A 16,443-nucleotide genomic window follows, 5' to 3' on the forward strand; every position below is an offset into this window, starting at 1 on the left:
ACCAGATGAATTGACTCTCACAGCATTGCCAATCAGAGTCGATCTGGTCCATCCCATATGTGATGTACAGAGAAGAGAAAGAAGAGCAGAGATTTCAAATCCCCGGGCTGCTGGAGCAGCAACCCCAGAGGTAAATACAGTGGGGGGCCGGGGGTCATTCACCTTTATATTTTTTCTGTAAAGGTGAATTAAACCTTTTAGTATGACCACCGACTAAGCAGCATCAACCTGCTTTTAGCTTTCCCACTGACTTGTATGGGGAAACTTGTATGTCATGAACAAGGCCCTTACTTTGACCTGAACAGGAAAAGTACAGGCTCACTCTAAATGACCAATCAAGAACTCTAAAGAATACAATATATAATAGAAGAGACGTACTGAAAAAAAATTTGAGGGAAAAAAAAATTATGTAAACACTATGGTGGGAATTAACATAGGGAGGTGCAGGCTGTTCTGAACTGATAAAACAGGCCAGATCCTGCTCCGTTTACTATACTCTGTCTGTTCCAGACACAGCATAGAGAGCAGGAAAGCTCTTGCTGCTTTCTGCCTGCCTATCTGCGCCTACAGCTAATTGGACGCAGTCTCTGTTGTGCTGACAGTTTTTCACTTGGTAACTTTCAGCAGGAATCAGCCAAAATTTGAGCTGTGTATGGCAGGCTTTAGTCATTTCAGCCTATTACAGCAGTCAAATGAAATCCGATTTGCTGGTATGAATTACACTTTTTTTCACTGCTCCTTGCACTTGTTTACTGAGCAAGCCCAATAGTGCGTCATTGTGATTCTTACTGACCTCGAAGGGTGTTGCTGCTGCTCTCCTCCTCTCTGGATCTCAGAAAGTTTGGCAGGAAGAGAGAATGCTGCATCACCATCATATGGATAACCGATAACTGCACTAAACCCTGTGTACAGGGGCCACTCGGCTCATACCACTCTTCAATTCCAGCACACAAAGCATCCAAAAATGCACAGTCTTTGTATCGATACCTGTCAAGAATTGAGGCATAAGAAATAAAAGAAAGAAATACATATTTCCTTGAAAGTTTATCTAAACTCAAATGCTAAACACAAAGCTACATAAAGAAATCTGCTTCTATAGATAAAAGTCACAGAGAGGCCGAAATACCTTTCCTTTCCTGGAGAATAATAATGCAGAAAGGTCTGATCAGCCAAACTCAACTAACTCTCCCATTTGGCGAAGATCACATGATCTTATGAGCCATACCACTCTAAAATACAATTAAAGTAGAACTACAAGCAAAGCTTTTTTTTCCCCCGTTTGGATAGAGCAAGGGACGGTTATAACCCGTCAGATTTTTTTTTTTGTTCACCATCTGTGTCCTATTGTGGAGATTTCCCTTCATTTTCTGTCCCACAGCCAAACAGGAAGTGAGAGTAAATCCCTGCCAATTAGGGAAATTCCTTGGGGACCCCCAGGGCACCAGAACTATTGTCCCCATTGGAAGCTTTCTCCACTATTACTTTTCTAGGAGAACAACCCAAAATTTGGGGATTTCTTTTACTTTCACTTTTAATGATAATGGTAAACATGACACACAGAGAGGGGGAATCTCCTTAACGGAGGCACAGACAGCAATAAAAACTGACAGGGGGGTCTAGTCCATCTCCACTCTATCCAAAAAAAAAAAAAAAAAAAGTACACTGGAATATTGTACATTTTTGGTTTTGGGTTTAATTCTGCTTAAAATGAAGTTCCACCCAAAAATTGAACTTCTGCTGATCAAGTTCCTCCCCCCCTCAGGTGTCCCATTTGGCACCTTTCAAGGGAGGGGGGGGGCAGATACCTGTCAAATCCAGGTATTTGCTCTCACTTCTGGCGAAAGAGCGCCACAGAATCCGCCACAAACTACGCCATGTCCAGCCCCTCCTCTGACACCCCCCCCCCCCCCCCCCGCTGTCTTCTGGGAGAGACACAGGTCCCAGAAGACAGCAGGGACCATTTAGAACACGCAGCTCGACTTGCGCATGTGCAGTAGGAAACAGGCTGTGGAGCCGCAAGGCTTCACTTCCTGATTCCCTTACTGAAGATGCTGGTTCCCCGGAGCTGAGGAATGGGTTGGCTTCGGGTGAGGACATCGCGGGTGCCTGGACAGGTAAGTGTCCTTATTTTAAAAGTCAGCAGCTGCAGTATTTGTAGCTAATGACTTAATTTTTTTTTTTGCAGGCAGAACTCCGCTTTAAGATTACACCTGTCATTGCAAATTATCATTTACAAGGTCCACCATGCCGCCGCACTGCAATATTCTGGAAAAAAATGATCTGCAACTAAAGGAGCAGCTGCCAGTTACATATGACTTTATTGTACAGTGAGGAAAATAATTATTTGATTCCCTGCAGAGTTTGTAAGTTTGCCCACTTACAAAGAAATGAAGGGTCTATAATTTTATCATAGGTGTATTTTAAATGATAGAGATAGAATATCAACCAAAAATCCAGAAAAACACATAATAAAATCAAGTAAATAAATAAAGTAAAATAAATATTTGATTCCCAAGCAAAACATGACTTAATACTTGGTGGAGCAACCCTTGCTGGCAAGCACAGAGGTAAGACATTTCTTGTAGTTGATGTCCAGGTTTGCACACATCTCAGGAGGTATTTTGGTCCACCCTTCTTTACAGATCTTCTCAAAATCCTTAAGTTTTCTTGGCCGTCGCTTGGTAACTCAACAGTTTCAACTCACTTCATACATTTTCTATAGGATTATGGTCTGGAGACTGGGTAGGACACTCCATGACCTTAATGTGCTTCTGGAGCAACTCCTTTGTTGCCTTGGCGGTATATTTTGGGTCACTGTCATGCTAGAAGACCATCCACGACCCATCTTCAGTGTTCTAGCTGAGGGAAGAAGGTTCTCATCCAAGATTTCACAATACATTGCACTGTCCATTGGCCCCTCAATACGGCAAAGTAGGCCTGTACCTGTAGCTGAGAAACAGCCCCAAAGCATAATGTTTCCACCTCCGTGCTTGACTGTAGGGAAGGTGTTCTTAGGGTCATAGTCAGCATTTTTCTTCCTCCAAACACGGCAAGTTGAGTTAATGCCAAAGAGCTCAATTTTTGTATCATCTGACCACAGCACTTTCTCCTAATCCTTCTCTGAATCATGTTCATTGGCATGAGTGTACATGTACCTTTTTGAGGAGAGGAACCCTGCAGGCGCTACAGGATTTCAATCCATAGCGGCATATTGTGTTACCAATGGTTTGTTTGGAGACTGTGGTCCCAACTGCCTTGAGATCATTCACAAGTTCCTCACGTAAAGTTCTGGGCTGAGCCCTCACTTTTCTCATGATCATCCCATGTGGCAAAACCTTGCATGGAGCTCCAGACCGAGAATTTTTTTTTGATTTTTGGTTATTTCCATTTGCAAATAATCGCTCCAACAGTTGTCTCCTTCTCACCAAGCTTCTTGCTGATGGTCTTGTAGTCCATCATTCCAGCCTTGTGCAGGTCTACAATCTTGTCCTGGATGGCCTTTGGCAGCTCTTTGGTCTTGTCCATGATTGTGAGGTATGAATGGAAGAAAGATTCTGTGGACAGGTATCTTTTATATACACAACCATTGTCGTTAGGAGCACCTTCTTAAATTGACAGGACTAATCTGTGTACCACATGAGCACATACTGTAGCCAATCTGTGGAAGCCAGACTTATTATTGGTTGGTAGAAGATCGAATACTTATTTTACTCACTGAACTGCAACTCCATTTCTAACATTTGAATCATGTGGGGTTTTTTTCTAGATTTTTGGTTGATATTCTGTCTCTATCATTTAAAATGCACCTATGATAAAAATTCTAGACCTTTAATTTCTTTGTAAGTGGGCAAACTCACAAAATCTGCAGGGGATCAAATTTTTATTTTCCCCACTGTATATAATTGTGATAACACACCAGGTTTGTAAAATGTTTAGACATTGAGACAAAGGAGAATATAACTCACTTCAGTCCAGCTTTCACAAGGCTGTTCCACTCTGTAGGGACATCCTCCTTCACCAAGGGCTGCGGGTATAGACAAAAGGTTTACATATAAATGGGAAAATGTGGATGACATTAGTAGCTTTCCTACCTAAGCGAAACATTTATTTTATATTTAGGCTCATCGATGCTGTAGTGATTAAACATCACAAATAAATAGCAAAATTCAAATTTTGTTAAAACCAACTCTGTTTTAAAACCAAACACCAAAAAAGGACCTCCCTTCAAGGAAAAAGTAGTAATGTCATTCTGTCCTTTTCTCATTTTAGGAGTTAAGCTTGCTGAAAAACTGTCTGTATCCAAAAACTCTAGGATTCTTGGAATGCTCGGTCTCTCTTGGTAAATTGTTGTTTTCCACCTGCTGGCCCCTATGTCACTACAGGACACAGTTTTAATATAGGAGCTGATGGTAGGAACCACAGAGCTCAATGTGGGACCAGGCATCTGACACTTCTGTTGGGAGTGTTGGCTGCTACAAAAATTTCCACAAACTTAGTTGTTTAGAAGAACTATGATCGGCAGTGAAAGCATAACTGGACAGGTTTATTCTTTTCTTTACAAGCAGGGCTATTTTATTGTTTGAAAAAAAAAAAAGGGTCAGAGTCACTTTAATCAATGCATGATACATTTCTATTTCATACGCTACCATGAGATTCTTGAGTCGTGAGAGCATTGCTGTCTCTGCTTCCTGTTCCACTTCCTCACGATCCTTGTTGGTGCCATATGTGTCAGTCAGACACTTTATACTAGCCGCCAGGAGAGCCCTCTGCCAAGAGCAGTCCATCGCCCCAGCACGGTCTGCAGCCTGTTGTACACAGTCAGCCAGAGCCCATCTGCAACACATTCATTGAGTACCAGAATTAGGACAGCTTTTAACACTAAAATTGGAGGAAAAATCAGGTCAACCAATATAAATGGCAGGCTGTTTTTTTTTTTGTTTTTATTATAGCTATGTTCACAGTAATCTTCATAGATAAATACATGTGTTTTATGAATCTACTATAACGCCGTTATTGGTTTTAAATGTGTGCACATTAACCTATTGACAAGGTCCAGGAATATAAAAGCTAGAAAGTAGATATCACCTCTTCTTTTATGGTTCACTGAAAGCTGTCATCATAGGATATAGTAGTTCAAATGCCTTTATCACAAAAAGAACCAGTCAAAATTTTTTTTTTCCTAACTGATATTATATTTATATAGCTCCCCTGGGAGGCTTCCCCTGGTTTTGCGCCAGGGGAACACCCGTCTTTCTTCCGTACTTGGATGGCAGATGGCAAGGTGAGGTGCGGTAGGTTCATCCAAGACCAGGGATTAATCCCACTGGAGGAACTTAGAGCTCAATATGGTTGTTTCCCCTAAGACGATTGGAGATGTAGGCAGCTTCATTTAACTCAAGCTATACGCTCCCCTACCTCCTCCACTACTTTTGAGAAGCTTTGCATGTCAGCCAATCCAATCCCGCATTCCATATCTTTCCTGTATGAGATGCTAGTAGGGCTGGGACCCAAGGGGAAGCCAATATACATTCGAGAATGGGAAAGAGACCTGTAACATTAGTTTACTGAGCTACAACTCGATCACTTATACCGCTTTACACATTCTAGCTCTGTTGACACGAAAATGCAAGAGAATGGGTTCAAAGTAATGTCTAAGTTACAGCCCTATTGACAGGACATTAGAACCCAAATAAACATCATCTTGAATATGGATCTTCCTGACTCCGCAATGGGTTTCCTCCTTCATGTCCCCACCATTCCTCTCAGCCTTTATCGAAAGTCGGTGCTGCCCCACCTCCTGAATGCGGCTAGGAGACTGATCCCCATCTACTGGAAAAGGAGCCAAGTTCCAAGCCACTCGGAATGGATTCATCTTGTGAACGATATTAAGGCTGCAGAGGAATGGATGGCGACATGTAAGGGCAGACAAGCCCAATTGTATGGCATTTGGGCCACTTGGATTCATCATGTTGACAAGGCCCGAATGAACATACAACCAACGGGTACTGGTTCTATGGGAGAAGTCTGTCAGAAATGTTTAAGACTTGACTTGATCCTCTGAGATACTTGATATATGACTGCTCATACATCATAGTAGAGTGCTTCTTTTATTTTATTTTGGTTCACTTGTTTTGTGTTCCCTTTATCTGCCTGTCCTCTGGGCTCTAGTTTTTCTGCCCAAATTAGTGGTGTACGTTCATCTTTACTGCCAAGGTTGATAGTAGGGCCAGAGACAAAATAATGGTGATATATTTCATATGCTATTATGACCACTAATATACACCTCTGTCTCTAAAACCCTCTATGTTGGATGGCCAATCGGGCCTTATGTTATGTACATTGACCCAAAACCCACCTGGGTTGCTTTGCTTTTCCTTTTGAATGTCTGTTTATTTGGTTGCTATCGTCTTTTTGACCGTTGTCAGAATTGCAAACATAAATAAAGATAATATATATTATATTTATGTTATAGTTTACAAAAAATTGTTATAAGGCCAATCTTACTTCTTAGACATTGTATAAAAGAGAAGTGTGGGATTTAAAAATAATAAACATACATATTCACCTAGGTGGATGCAGCATTGATTCAATCGATTGAGTCCTCCGCCGCCCCTAAGCCCAAGAACTGAGCGATCAAAGACAGTGATCGCTCAGTTCTCCGGTCTTCGCTGACCAGAGAGCTGGTGACTGACAGTCATCAGCTCTCTGATCTGACCCTCCAACGCTCACTGGAGTGAAGGGCTGTGAAGGGGGTGGGAGCAGGGTGAATATAAATCACTGATTTTTTTGAAAAAAATCAAATTTTTTTTTTTATTTAAAATATATTTTTTTGATTTAAATATATTTTTTTGATTTTTATCAAATGTATTTTAATAAAATGATTTTGGAGTAAAAATCTAAAGATAGCGGCCCCGGTAGCTCAACTATCGGTAGTATATTCCTGGGGGGCAACCAAAATGGGTGGCTGTGGACAGAACGGTGATGAACAGAACTCTGATAGATTACCTAATATGGCATCCTGGTTGAGATAGACCTCCTATTCTAGTCCCTACACTGTTTAACTCCCTGGCTGTGTGGGACAAAGTCTGGCATAATCCCAATTTGGTTTTTCCCTTCTCTCCATTAGCCCACCTTCTAAATAACCCAGCCTTGCCCCCGGGGCAGGACCCCAAAGCCTTCCACTGGTGGCTCAATAAGGGTCCGTTTCGCATTTGCCATTTCCTCACCCAAACACCCCCCCCCCCCCCCCCCCCGAGGCCCTTTCATGTTAATACATTGTAAGTCACGACTGAAGATGCCAGCTTCCGAAATCTTTCAATTTCTTCAGATTTCACACTTTTTCTGACCATTAGGCCCAGAGGTACGTCGGGACCCTAAAGTGACTTACTACGAAACATGGTGTGTACAGGTTACTGGGGGATTTCTATTATCTATCAACTCCTGCTTGACTCTAATGTAAAATTGCCTTACATCCAGGCATGGGACTCAGACCTAGCCTCTGAGAGAGAGCTGGACCATTGGCAGTCATCATTTGGCTCTGTCTTTAAGGGAATAATGAATGTTTCCTTGGTGAAGGCGAGTGTTAAAGTCCTCACAAGATGGTATATGGTTCCAGCTCGCATCGCAGGGCTATTCTCGATCACCTCACCATTATGTTTTTGGGGCTGTCAATCCCTGGGTTCCATGACCCATATATGGTGGGAATGCCCTAAGATAAAGATTTTCTGGAACAGGGTCTTTTTGATTATAAGCAATGTCACTGCCATACCAGTTCTGCAGCTACCTCATATAGCCATTCTCAATAAAAAGTTTACAGATGGTTCCCGTGCTACACAAAAGGTTAATCCACTTCATGCTTTTGGCCGCCAAACTTGCCATCGCTCGATCCTGGAAGAGCCCTTCAGTTCACATTGCTTTGTTTAGATGCAAAGTTTCCTGGATAATGCTTAATGAATACCTGGCAAGTAGACTCACTGACTCTATGCCTCGGTTTCGGAAAATATGGGATCCTTGGGCTAAGTATGTTAATATAGATTTGTAACTTTTTTCCATTTTTGGCTTTTTTCTCCCTCTCAGGCGCCCCTCCTGGGCCATGATAATTTAGAGGTCGTATCTGGGTTTTCTTCGCCTCCCCCTCTTTCTTTTCTTTCTCTATACTTTCTACCTCTTTATCTCTTCGGGCAGGGTCTTCTGCCAAGGCTCCTTAGCCTACCTTTTACTACTTTTTTATTCTTCCCTCTCTTTCCATTTCTAGGCTATAAGTCTCTCTAGACGGGGCTTATCCCATATTTAAATACTATTAAGGTATGGGATCATATTAGTAGGATGTCATCCTACCCTTGTTTGTTTTTGGGTAACTCTGGACTGTTTTAGCTTTAATAACCTTCTAATCTCTGCAAGTGTCACACCATAGTTGTTCTATCATTATGTTTGGGATGATGCTATCATTATAGCGTTGTTGTACTTTATTTGAGACTCTGACCTACGTGGCCTTTATGCATAATGATTTTATTGCACTTTGTCTCTTTATTCATAATAATAAAAAAAAGTTTGAAAGAGAAGACTGGGATGCCATTAAAGTTCATGTGCGTGTAAAGGCAGGCGTCCCAATACTTTTGGTAATATAGTGTATGTTTACATGTGACTCACTACACTCTCATTAATGTGACATTGGAAGGTAATAGTTTTGCAGCTCTATTCATGAAAAAGATATGCAAACTACATGCATTGCACTTTTTATATTGTTTTTACTATTTTTCAAGCTTGACCATTTTTTCCCTCTTTAATATCTACTGAACACAGTGAGCATTTTATTTCCACGCACACTTGCACACAGGCTTCACAGTGCATGGCCAACAATGTTCCTGGAAGTCTGGGAACAGATGGTGTCCACAGCTGCCACTCCAGCACCGAGCTGACAATGCACTGACTCATCCAAGGAAAGTAAGGACTACTACTGACTCGCTATCTGCGACTAGCCTGGAGAACAGAGACACTGAAAAAGACTGTAGAAACTGCATTCCAATGTATAAAGGATCACTTATGCTTAACAAGGATCAGCAAATGCTTAATGGTTCCCTGCAGCTAAACATGAACATTTTGATTAACGTAGAAACAGGTCAACCAGTAACTTGAAACCTGGTTGACCTACCTTAGTATATGCTTAGGGGGTCAACAACAGCGGGTGAGTGTATATATACCCTGGTGGGGGCACAGATGGTGATTTTGTGGATGCATGGAGCACTTTTCTTTATGACCACCTTATAGAGACAGGCACAGCTGCACAGTCACTACTGGGACTTTGAATTTGTTGGACTTTGATACACTATATCAGTGATGACGAACCTTGGCACCCCAGTTGTTTTGGAACTACATTTACCATGATCCTCATGCACTCTGCAGTGTAGTGGAGGATCATGGGAAATGTAGTTCCAAAACATCTGGGGTGCCAAGGTTCGCCATCACTGCACTATATGGACTCATTATATATTCTTCCTGCACTTTAATTAGTAATTAAGGCACTTTATTCACACTGGAGTTTCTTTTTTATGTATTGTTGCTTTGCACATAGAAAGGGCAAGTGCAGCTTTCTAGTAGTCCATTTTTGCATGGTGTATGGGTCATACACCATTTAAAGCAGCAGCTACCCAATTTTTCTTTATTTCTTGTTTAGAAAGAATTTTGCATAACTAATTATATGTACTATGGTAACCGTGTATTGCTCTAGTCACAGTGTGTAAAAAAAATTAAAAAAGTCAGCCACCCTGATCGCCGCCACATCAGTTATATGATAATGCTGTACCACACTGGTCACAGTATGGTTACAACTTCAAAAACAGGGCATTTTCATCCCCCTTACAGCCCAGGCCAATTCTAGGGCTGTCGCATGACGACACTGTACCCATATGAAATGTTATCATTTTTTTCCCCACAAATAGCGCTTTCTTTTTGTGGTATTTGATCACCTCTGGGTTTTTTTTTTTTTTTAATGTTTGCTAAACAAGAAAAAAAAAAAAGTTTTTCTTTGTTTGTTATAAAATTTTGTAAATAAGTATGTTTTCTTCTTCACCGACGGGCAATAATATGCAGTACTGATGGGCACTGATAGGTGGCACTGGTGAGCACGGATTTGTACTCTAGGTGGGCACCGCTGATGGGTCTGCACAGGTAATCAATGCGCTAATTATTATTATGTGGTTAAAAAGGAGAATTGTGAATATTTTTCAAAAGATTGTGACAAAAAATGACAACTTCCAAAAGCTCGCCAAGCCTCTTACTAAATACCTTGGCATGTCTACTTTCCAAAAAGGGGTCATTTCGGGGAATTTGTACTGTCCTGGCGTTTTCGGGCTTCAAGAAACTAGGTACATCAGGATTGATCGATTTTCAGATATATACCATAGTTTCTGGACTCTATAACTTTCCCACAGGCTAAATAATATACACTGATTTGAATTATTTTCACCAAAGAAATTTAGCAGAATCCATTTTGGCCTAAGTCTATGAAGATAGATTATTTATTTGCAACATTTTATTACAGAAACTATAAAGAAAACTTGTTTTTTTTCAAAATTTACGGTCTTTTTTTTAGTTTAATTAGCAAACAATAAGAAATCCAGTGGTGATTAGATACCACCAAAAGAAAGCTCTATTTGCATTTATAAAAACGTCATATGGGTGCAGTGTTGCATGACAGCGCAATTGTCATTCAATGGGACAGCACTTTATCATTCAAATTGCGACCATCTGAAAATTGGCCTGGGCAGGAAGGGGGTGAAAGTGCCCAGTATTGAAGCAGTTAATACCGCTTGAAGGGTTTTGTTGGTCCAGAGAGGGAATCAAGGCAGATTCAGGAAGAAAGTCAGGATCACCATGTAAAAATCTTTATATTAACTAAGACGGCATAAAAAATACCAAATGTCTAATGTTAATATGCATATTTTAAGAGAAGCTTGCAAATGATAGATTTACATTTTTGCTTTAAAGCGGAAGTAAACCCATTGATTTTCCAGTTTCTAAAAATAGTTACATTCCGGGCATGTGCTGGGAATGTAACTGTCACATTGGTTGTGCTCTCAACCAAACTGTCAATCAATCTAATGGCTGGTGTCATAACTGATCACATGTGCAGCATCATAGCAGATGAAAATTAAACAGAGGCCAAGATGGCAGCTTCCTTGGCTGAAAACGATAACAGCAAGAAAAATAGATTAAAAAAAAATCTTTCCTAAAAGAAAAGAATGAAGAAAAAAACAAATAACAAAGATGCCCTTCTTCGTAGGACTCGAAGCTAAACTGGACTTTCACTTCCTGTGCACCAGGGGTATAAACCACAGAAGAAGCAGCATATCCTTCCGCTTAGTGTTTATCCTCCATAGAGGAGGTGTAATAACCCCACTGGTCTGCTGTGTTTGCCAATAACCTTTCAGGGAACTGACAGTTGAAGGGGTGGTACACATTGTGAACAATTACACTTTTGTAGAAAAACTTTATCTACTGATACCATTATAAACGGTAAAAAATATAATGAACGGGTGCCAAGCCTTGAGGTGACACACTTACTTTTCTATGGAGCAGGTCTTTACCAACGTGGCAGGGAGCTCACTGATAAGTTCTGTTAAATCTTCTGCATTGCATTGTTTGACCAACTTTGAAAGCAGCGCAATTTCATCAGAAGTCTGTTCGGAGGTCTCTATGCTTAAGGCCACCTTTACCAGCTTGTTCCAGAAGGCTTCCTTCAGTACATGAAGAACTGCCGTACTCACTAGAAGAGCAATCATATTAAAACGTTAAAGTAGTGTCCACATCAAGAATTATTTTCCTATTTACCATCTCAATAGCCAGAATAAGAGACACAAATTGCTATAAGACTGACGGTTATATGCCAGGGCTTGACAAACCCCAGGCGCTAGGTCGCCATTGTGACCAGAAGTTTGGACCTGGCGCCTAGGGTGCCGCCCGAATGCTCCCCATACACCATCCCCTATGTGATGGGAAAAAAAAAATGTATATATTATATATATATATTTTTTATTGTAAAAGTTTTAACTTACATCCAAGCACATAAAATCCCGCCCCCTCCAAAAAAATGGAGGCTCACTTCCCCAACATATATGCACGTACAAATGTAAATGCATACGGCATATGGCAGGCAGCCTACGCCTGAAAACATTGATTGTGATACACGTTACATATCACTGAACACGCCGAAATGAGAGCAATAATTCTAGCTCCAGACCTCCTTTGTAACGCTAAACTGATGACTTATACTTTTAAAGAGTCGCTTATGAAATATATAGGATACTCACATTTTGGGTATCCATTTACTCTGTGCTTCCTCGGTTGTTATATTTTAGTAAAAAATTGGGTAGTTTATTGGGTTTTCGTGCCCACCCTAAGTGATAGCAGCTTGCTATGGGGGCACCTGAGCCGAGCTGCTGCTCTGTGTGTCCATTCAGACACTGAGCCATGGCTCAGCCCCACCCCCTTTCTCTCCTTATTGGCTCAGTGACTTTGACTGACAGCAGTGAGGAGGGTCCACATCGCTGGATCAAAATGGGGCTCAGGTAAGCACACAGGTTTCTTTATTTTAATGCATAAAATGCATAAGGTAAAAAACCTTCTGCCTTTAGAACCACTTTAATCCCAAGGATACCAAAAGGTAGAAGGTACACATACAGATGGTATAGTAATAAATCCTTAATAATGTAGAAAACAAGCACTGAATCACACACACAGATGAGGCATAACTTATCTTTTTCTCCAAGTATGACTCATAGCACTAATGTACTGATAAAGATTTATTACTATTACAGAGTAAATTTACTTAAACTGGTACCGGTAGTAAAGCCCGCTTGGTCATTTTTACCTACAGGTAAGCCTATAATAAGGCTTACCTGTAGGTAAAATGAATATCTCCTAAACCTGCACGGTTTAGGAGTAATTCACCCTGCATGCAGCCACTAACATCAGGGGTACATGCGCTCTGAAGGTCTGGTGGATCATGCCGGCACTTCAGAGCTTCTTGTCGAAACGGAGAATTCCAAAATGCGCATGCGCGAGAGACATCATCGCGGCTCTGGCCATTCACAGTGCCGGAGCCTGCGAACCCAGAATAAACCCGAGGGAAACGTGTCAGCCCCCCTCAGCAGTGACCTGGCTGTGCCTCATATTAACCATACAATACTACTACATAGAATAATTTACCTTTGGACAGCTGTGTAGATTGGAACTCTTCTCTAGTCTTCATGTAGATGTTGACTATTGGCACAAAGGTCTTTACATTCTTCCTCAGAAGCTTCTCCTTTCCAGGCTTCAAGCACCACAGCTCAAATTGCAGCTGATGAGTCCTGCTGCACTGTACCAGCTGAGCGGCAACACCTAGAGAGCTTGGGGTTCTCTTATCAAGGCAATGTGTCAGCACATTGACTTCCACTACATGGGCAAAGGCAGGTTCTCTTTGTAGAGCATCAGACACCAATGGCTCTAGGTCGGTTCCAGCTGAAGATGACAAAAGCCGTCCGATTCCTCTCACTTGTTCCACCCAGTAGGCTAGATCCTCCTGACACTGCTTCCTTTGGTGACTATCACTGAGCAGTTCCACCAACACTTTGCCATAACCACTCAACTGCTGATGTACGGACTCTTCACTGTCCACAAGTAGAGATTCTTCTGGAAGCTTAAAAATAGCAATAATGAGCTGATTCAGCTGAGTGGTATCCATGTATAAATGTAGGCCCTGTAAAGCTTCCAACTGACTGGATAGTTTGCGTGGACTTTTCTTGCACACTTCTAACTCTTTTAAGACACTAATTGAGATTGCTTCAAAGTACTTGGCAAAGAGATGAAGGTTTCCACTTTTTTGCAGGAAAGGAGCGCTGGACTTAAGCAGCTGGATCAGTCCCTGGTTCATGGCAGATGAGAGAAGTTTAACACTGACTGGGTTCAAGCCGTGAAGGGGGACAGACTGGTGCTGTAAAGCCAGAAACCAGCTTTCCAAAATGGGGTGTTTGAAGATTGCAGACAACATGACGTCTAGGATCTAAAAATGATAAAGCAATTCTACATATTACATTTCAGGTTTGTTAATCCATATGTAGTGAAGACGAGATCAAGTATGTATTTAATGACTAAAAGTGTGCACTGTGCAAACATGGATTTGAAGTGTATCCTGGCAATGGTTTAAAGCCCAACTCCGGGCAACTAAAAAAAGTTCCTCCATTGCAAAGTTTAAGTGGTTGTAAAGGCTCAAGGTTTCTTACCTTCATGCATTCTATGCATGAAGGTAAAAAAAAATCTTCTGTGCGCAGCAGCATCTCCAGCCCCCCTAACTTACTTGAGCCCCACCTCGATCCAGCGATGTGCACGAGAGCCTCGGCTCTCCTGGGTCTCTCCCTCCTTATTAGCTGAGACAGCAGCGATTTTCATTGGCTTCCGCTACTGTCAATCACAGCCAGAGAGCCAATAAGGGGAGATGAGGAGAGGGGCCGAGCCACGCTCCATTTGTAAATGGGCACGCAAAGGCTTGATAGCAACCTGCTTGGGTGACCCCATAGCAAGCTGTTTGCTATGGAGGCACTGGGCAGGAGGGAGGGGACAGGAATGCCATGGATGGACCCCGAGTAGTGACCTGAATAGTGCCCTATCATTGGCATCAGTGGGAGCCCCATTGCTGGTGTTAGTGGGAGGAATGGAGCCATTGGGAGGAATAGTGCCTTGTATCAATGGCGGTAATAGTGCCCCAAGGGCCAGATAAAGGCAAGCAAAGGCATCCAGCCCCCAGGCCACAGTTTGGGGACCACTGGTCTAAGGGACCAAAAAAAAAAAAAAAAAAAAGGATTTACTTACATAATTCTCTGATCCTCTCGGCAGCTAGACCGGTCCCCACTGCTTCCTCTCTCCCACACTCCAACGGTCTAGGGCCTTGCATCATCAAGATCAAAGCAGGTTCCAGAGCCCTGCATTGGACTGGACGTGATGCTGCCCAGGAACAGTCCACCATCGGAGTGTGGGGTAGTGGCTTCTGCCATGGGAGCAGAGGACCAGGTAAAACAATTTCTCTTCTCCCCTATACAAAATGAGCTATCGACCCTGGCAATGTGATTTTATTTTTAGTTGCCCAGAGTTAGGCTTTAAACTAATCCTAAGAATTATAAAATTGTGCACACCAATAACCAGCAAAATTGGAAGTTCATTGCCTTGCAGCAATATTGTCCACAGTTTGAATCCTGACCAGGACACTACCTGCATGGAGTTTGCATAATCTCCCTGTGATTGCATGGGTTTCCTGCAAGTACTTAAAGTGAAAACTCGAATTTGAAGTACATCATGGCAAAAGTTTAAATCAATTCTAAGAATTACAAAATCATACACTGCAATAACTAGCAGATTTGCAAGTTCAGTGGCAAATCATATTTAGAAAACGTCTGCAGTACTGTGCTGACCAATTTACCAAGTATGTTACAGTTTATCAGTGTATTCTAACAGGATGATCCGTGTAAATTGTCCATGAAAACAGGATTACTCTCAGTCTGTCATCTACTAAAGATATCCACTCCTATTTATTACCGTATTCCCAGGAGATTCCAGTATGTTGTTGGCTTCAAGAAAAAGGTCAGATTCCTCATTCACTTCCTCTTTCTTCTCATTCTGGCTGTCCTCTACCTGCTGGTACTGGTACAGAAGATGGCCAAGGAGGTCCAAGTAGAGACTAATCAACCCTGAGCCTGTAGACTTTTTATACTGGAAAATGAAAAACAGAAAACCTCAGTTTCTAAACTTTGACGGAAAAACAAAAATGTTGTTTTGAACCAACAAACCTAAAGTAAAACTGTTACAAACTTGGACGACTTGAACACAGCACGTTGATAAAGAAATGCATACAGATGTTATGTCCAGTGAAAACTGCATGTCAACGCATTTAACTGATCCAAAGATACAGACAGCTGATAATATATTAAAATATCGGCACTTCCCATGAAAGGTTAGAGCTGCCCCATTCCCTCTCATTTATTCCTCTGAGGAGGTGGCATCATTGCCCTATAGAATGAATTGCTAGGATGTGGACATATAGCACACATGGTCTGGGCTTCTCTCCCGCTATAGAAATGCATGCAATTGAATTCAACTGCAGAGGCGCTTGCTTGTGTTGGCCCCTGGACCAGGAAGTCGAACCTATTAAGCAACCCTGCCAACGGCATCATCTACACAGAAGCACTATTCCCCTAAAATCCTATGTGTCTCCTATGTGGTTGGGGGCTTAGAATAATCCTAATGGCTTTGGACATTGAAGTATTTTCATACTCCTAAAAAGACACTGTCATCATATTGCACTTAATTACAACTGTTGACCTTCATAGGACTAAACTTCAGCGAAAGCCACCATCAACAGCAGTAGTACACCCCCAGAATGAAAGCTCCGAGCCTGCTAGAGCTGCTGATATC

At 41.8% G+C, this 16,443-nt stretch overlaps 1 protein-coding gene across 1 annotated transcript in view; it reads right to left on the bottom strand.

Moving 5' to 3' along the window:
• URB1 (URB1 ribosome biogenesis homolog) overlaps window positions 1-16,443 on the bottom strand; it is a 137,233-nt gene that overhangs the window by 44,725 nt on the left and 76,065 nt on the right. The window contains exons 21-26 of the mRNA XM_073617120.1: window positions 15,568-15,741; window positions 13,207-14,041; window positions 11,563-11,764; window positions 4,647-4,833; window positions 3,966-4,024; window positions 794-987 (exon numbers count right to left, since the gene is read on the bottom strand). Of these exons, the coding sequence (XP_073473221.1) occupies window positions 794-987; window positions 3,966-4,024; window positions 4,647-4,833; window positions 11,563-11,764; window positions 13,207-14,041; window positions 15,568-15,741 (1,651 nt within the window). The remainder of the gene's footprint in view (window positions 1-793; window positions 988-3,965; window positions 4,025-4,646; window positions 4,834-11,562; window positions 11,765-13,206; window positions 14,042-15,567; window positions 15,742-16,443) is intronic.

This window comes from Aquarana catesbeiana, linkage group LG02, assembly GCF_042186555.1.
Source record: "Aquarana catesbeiana isolate 2022-GZ linkage group LG02, ASM4218655v1, whole genome shotgun sequence".
NCBI classification, from domain to species: Eukaryota; Metazoa; Chordata; class Amphibia; order Anura; family Ranidae; genus Aquarana; species Aquarana catesbeiana.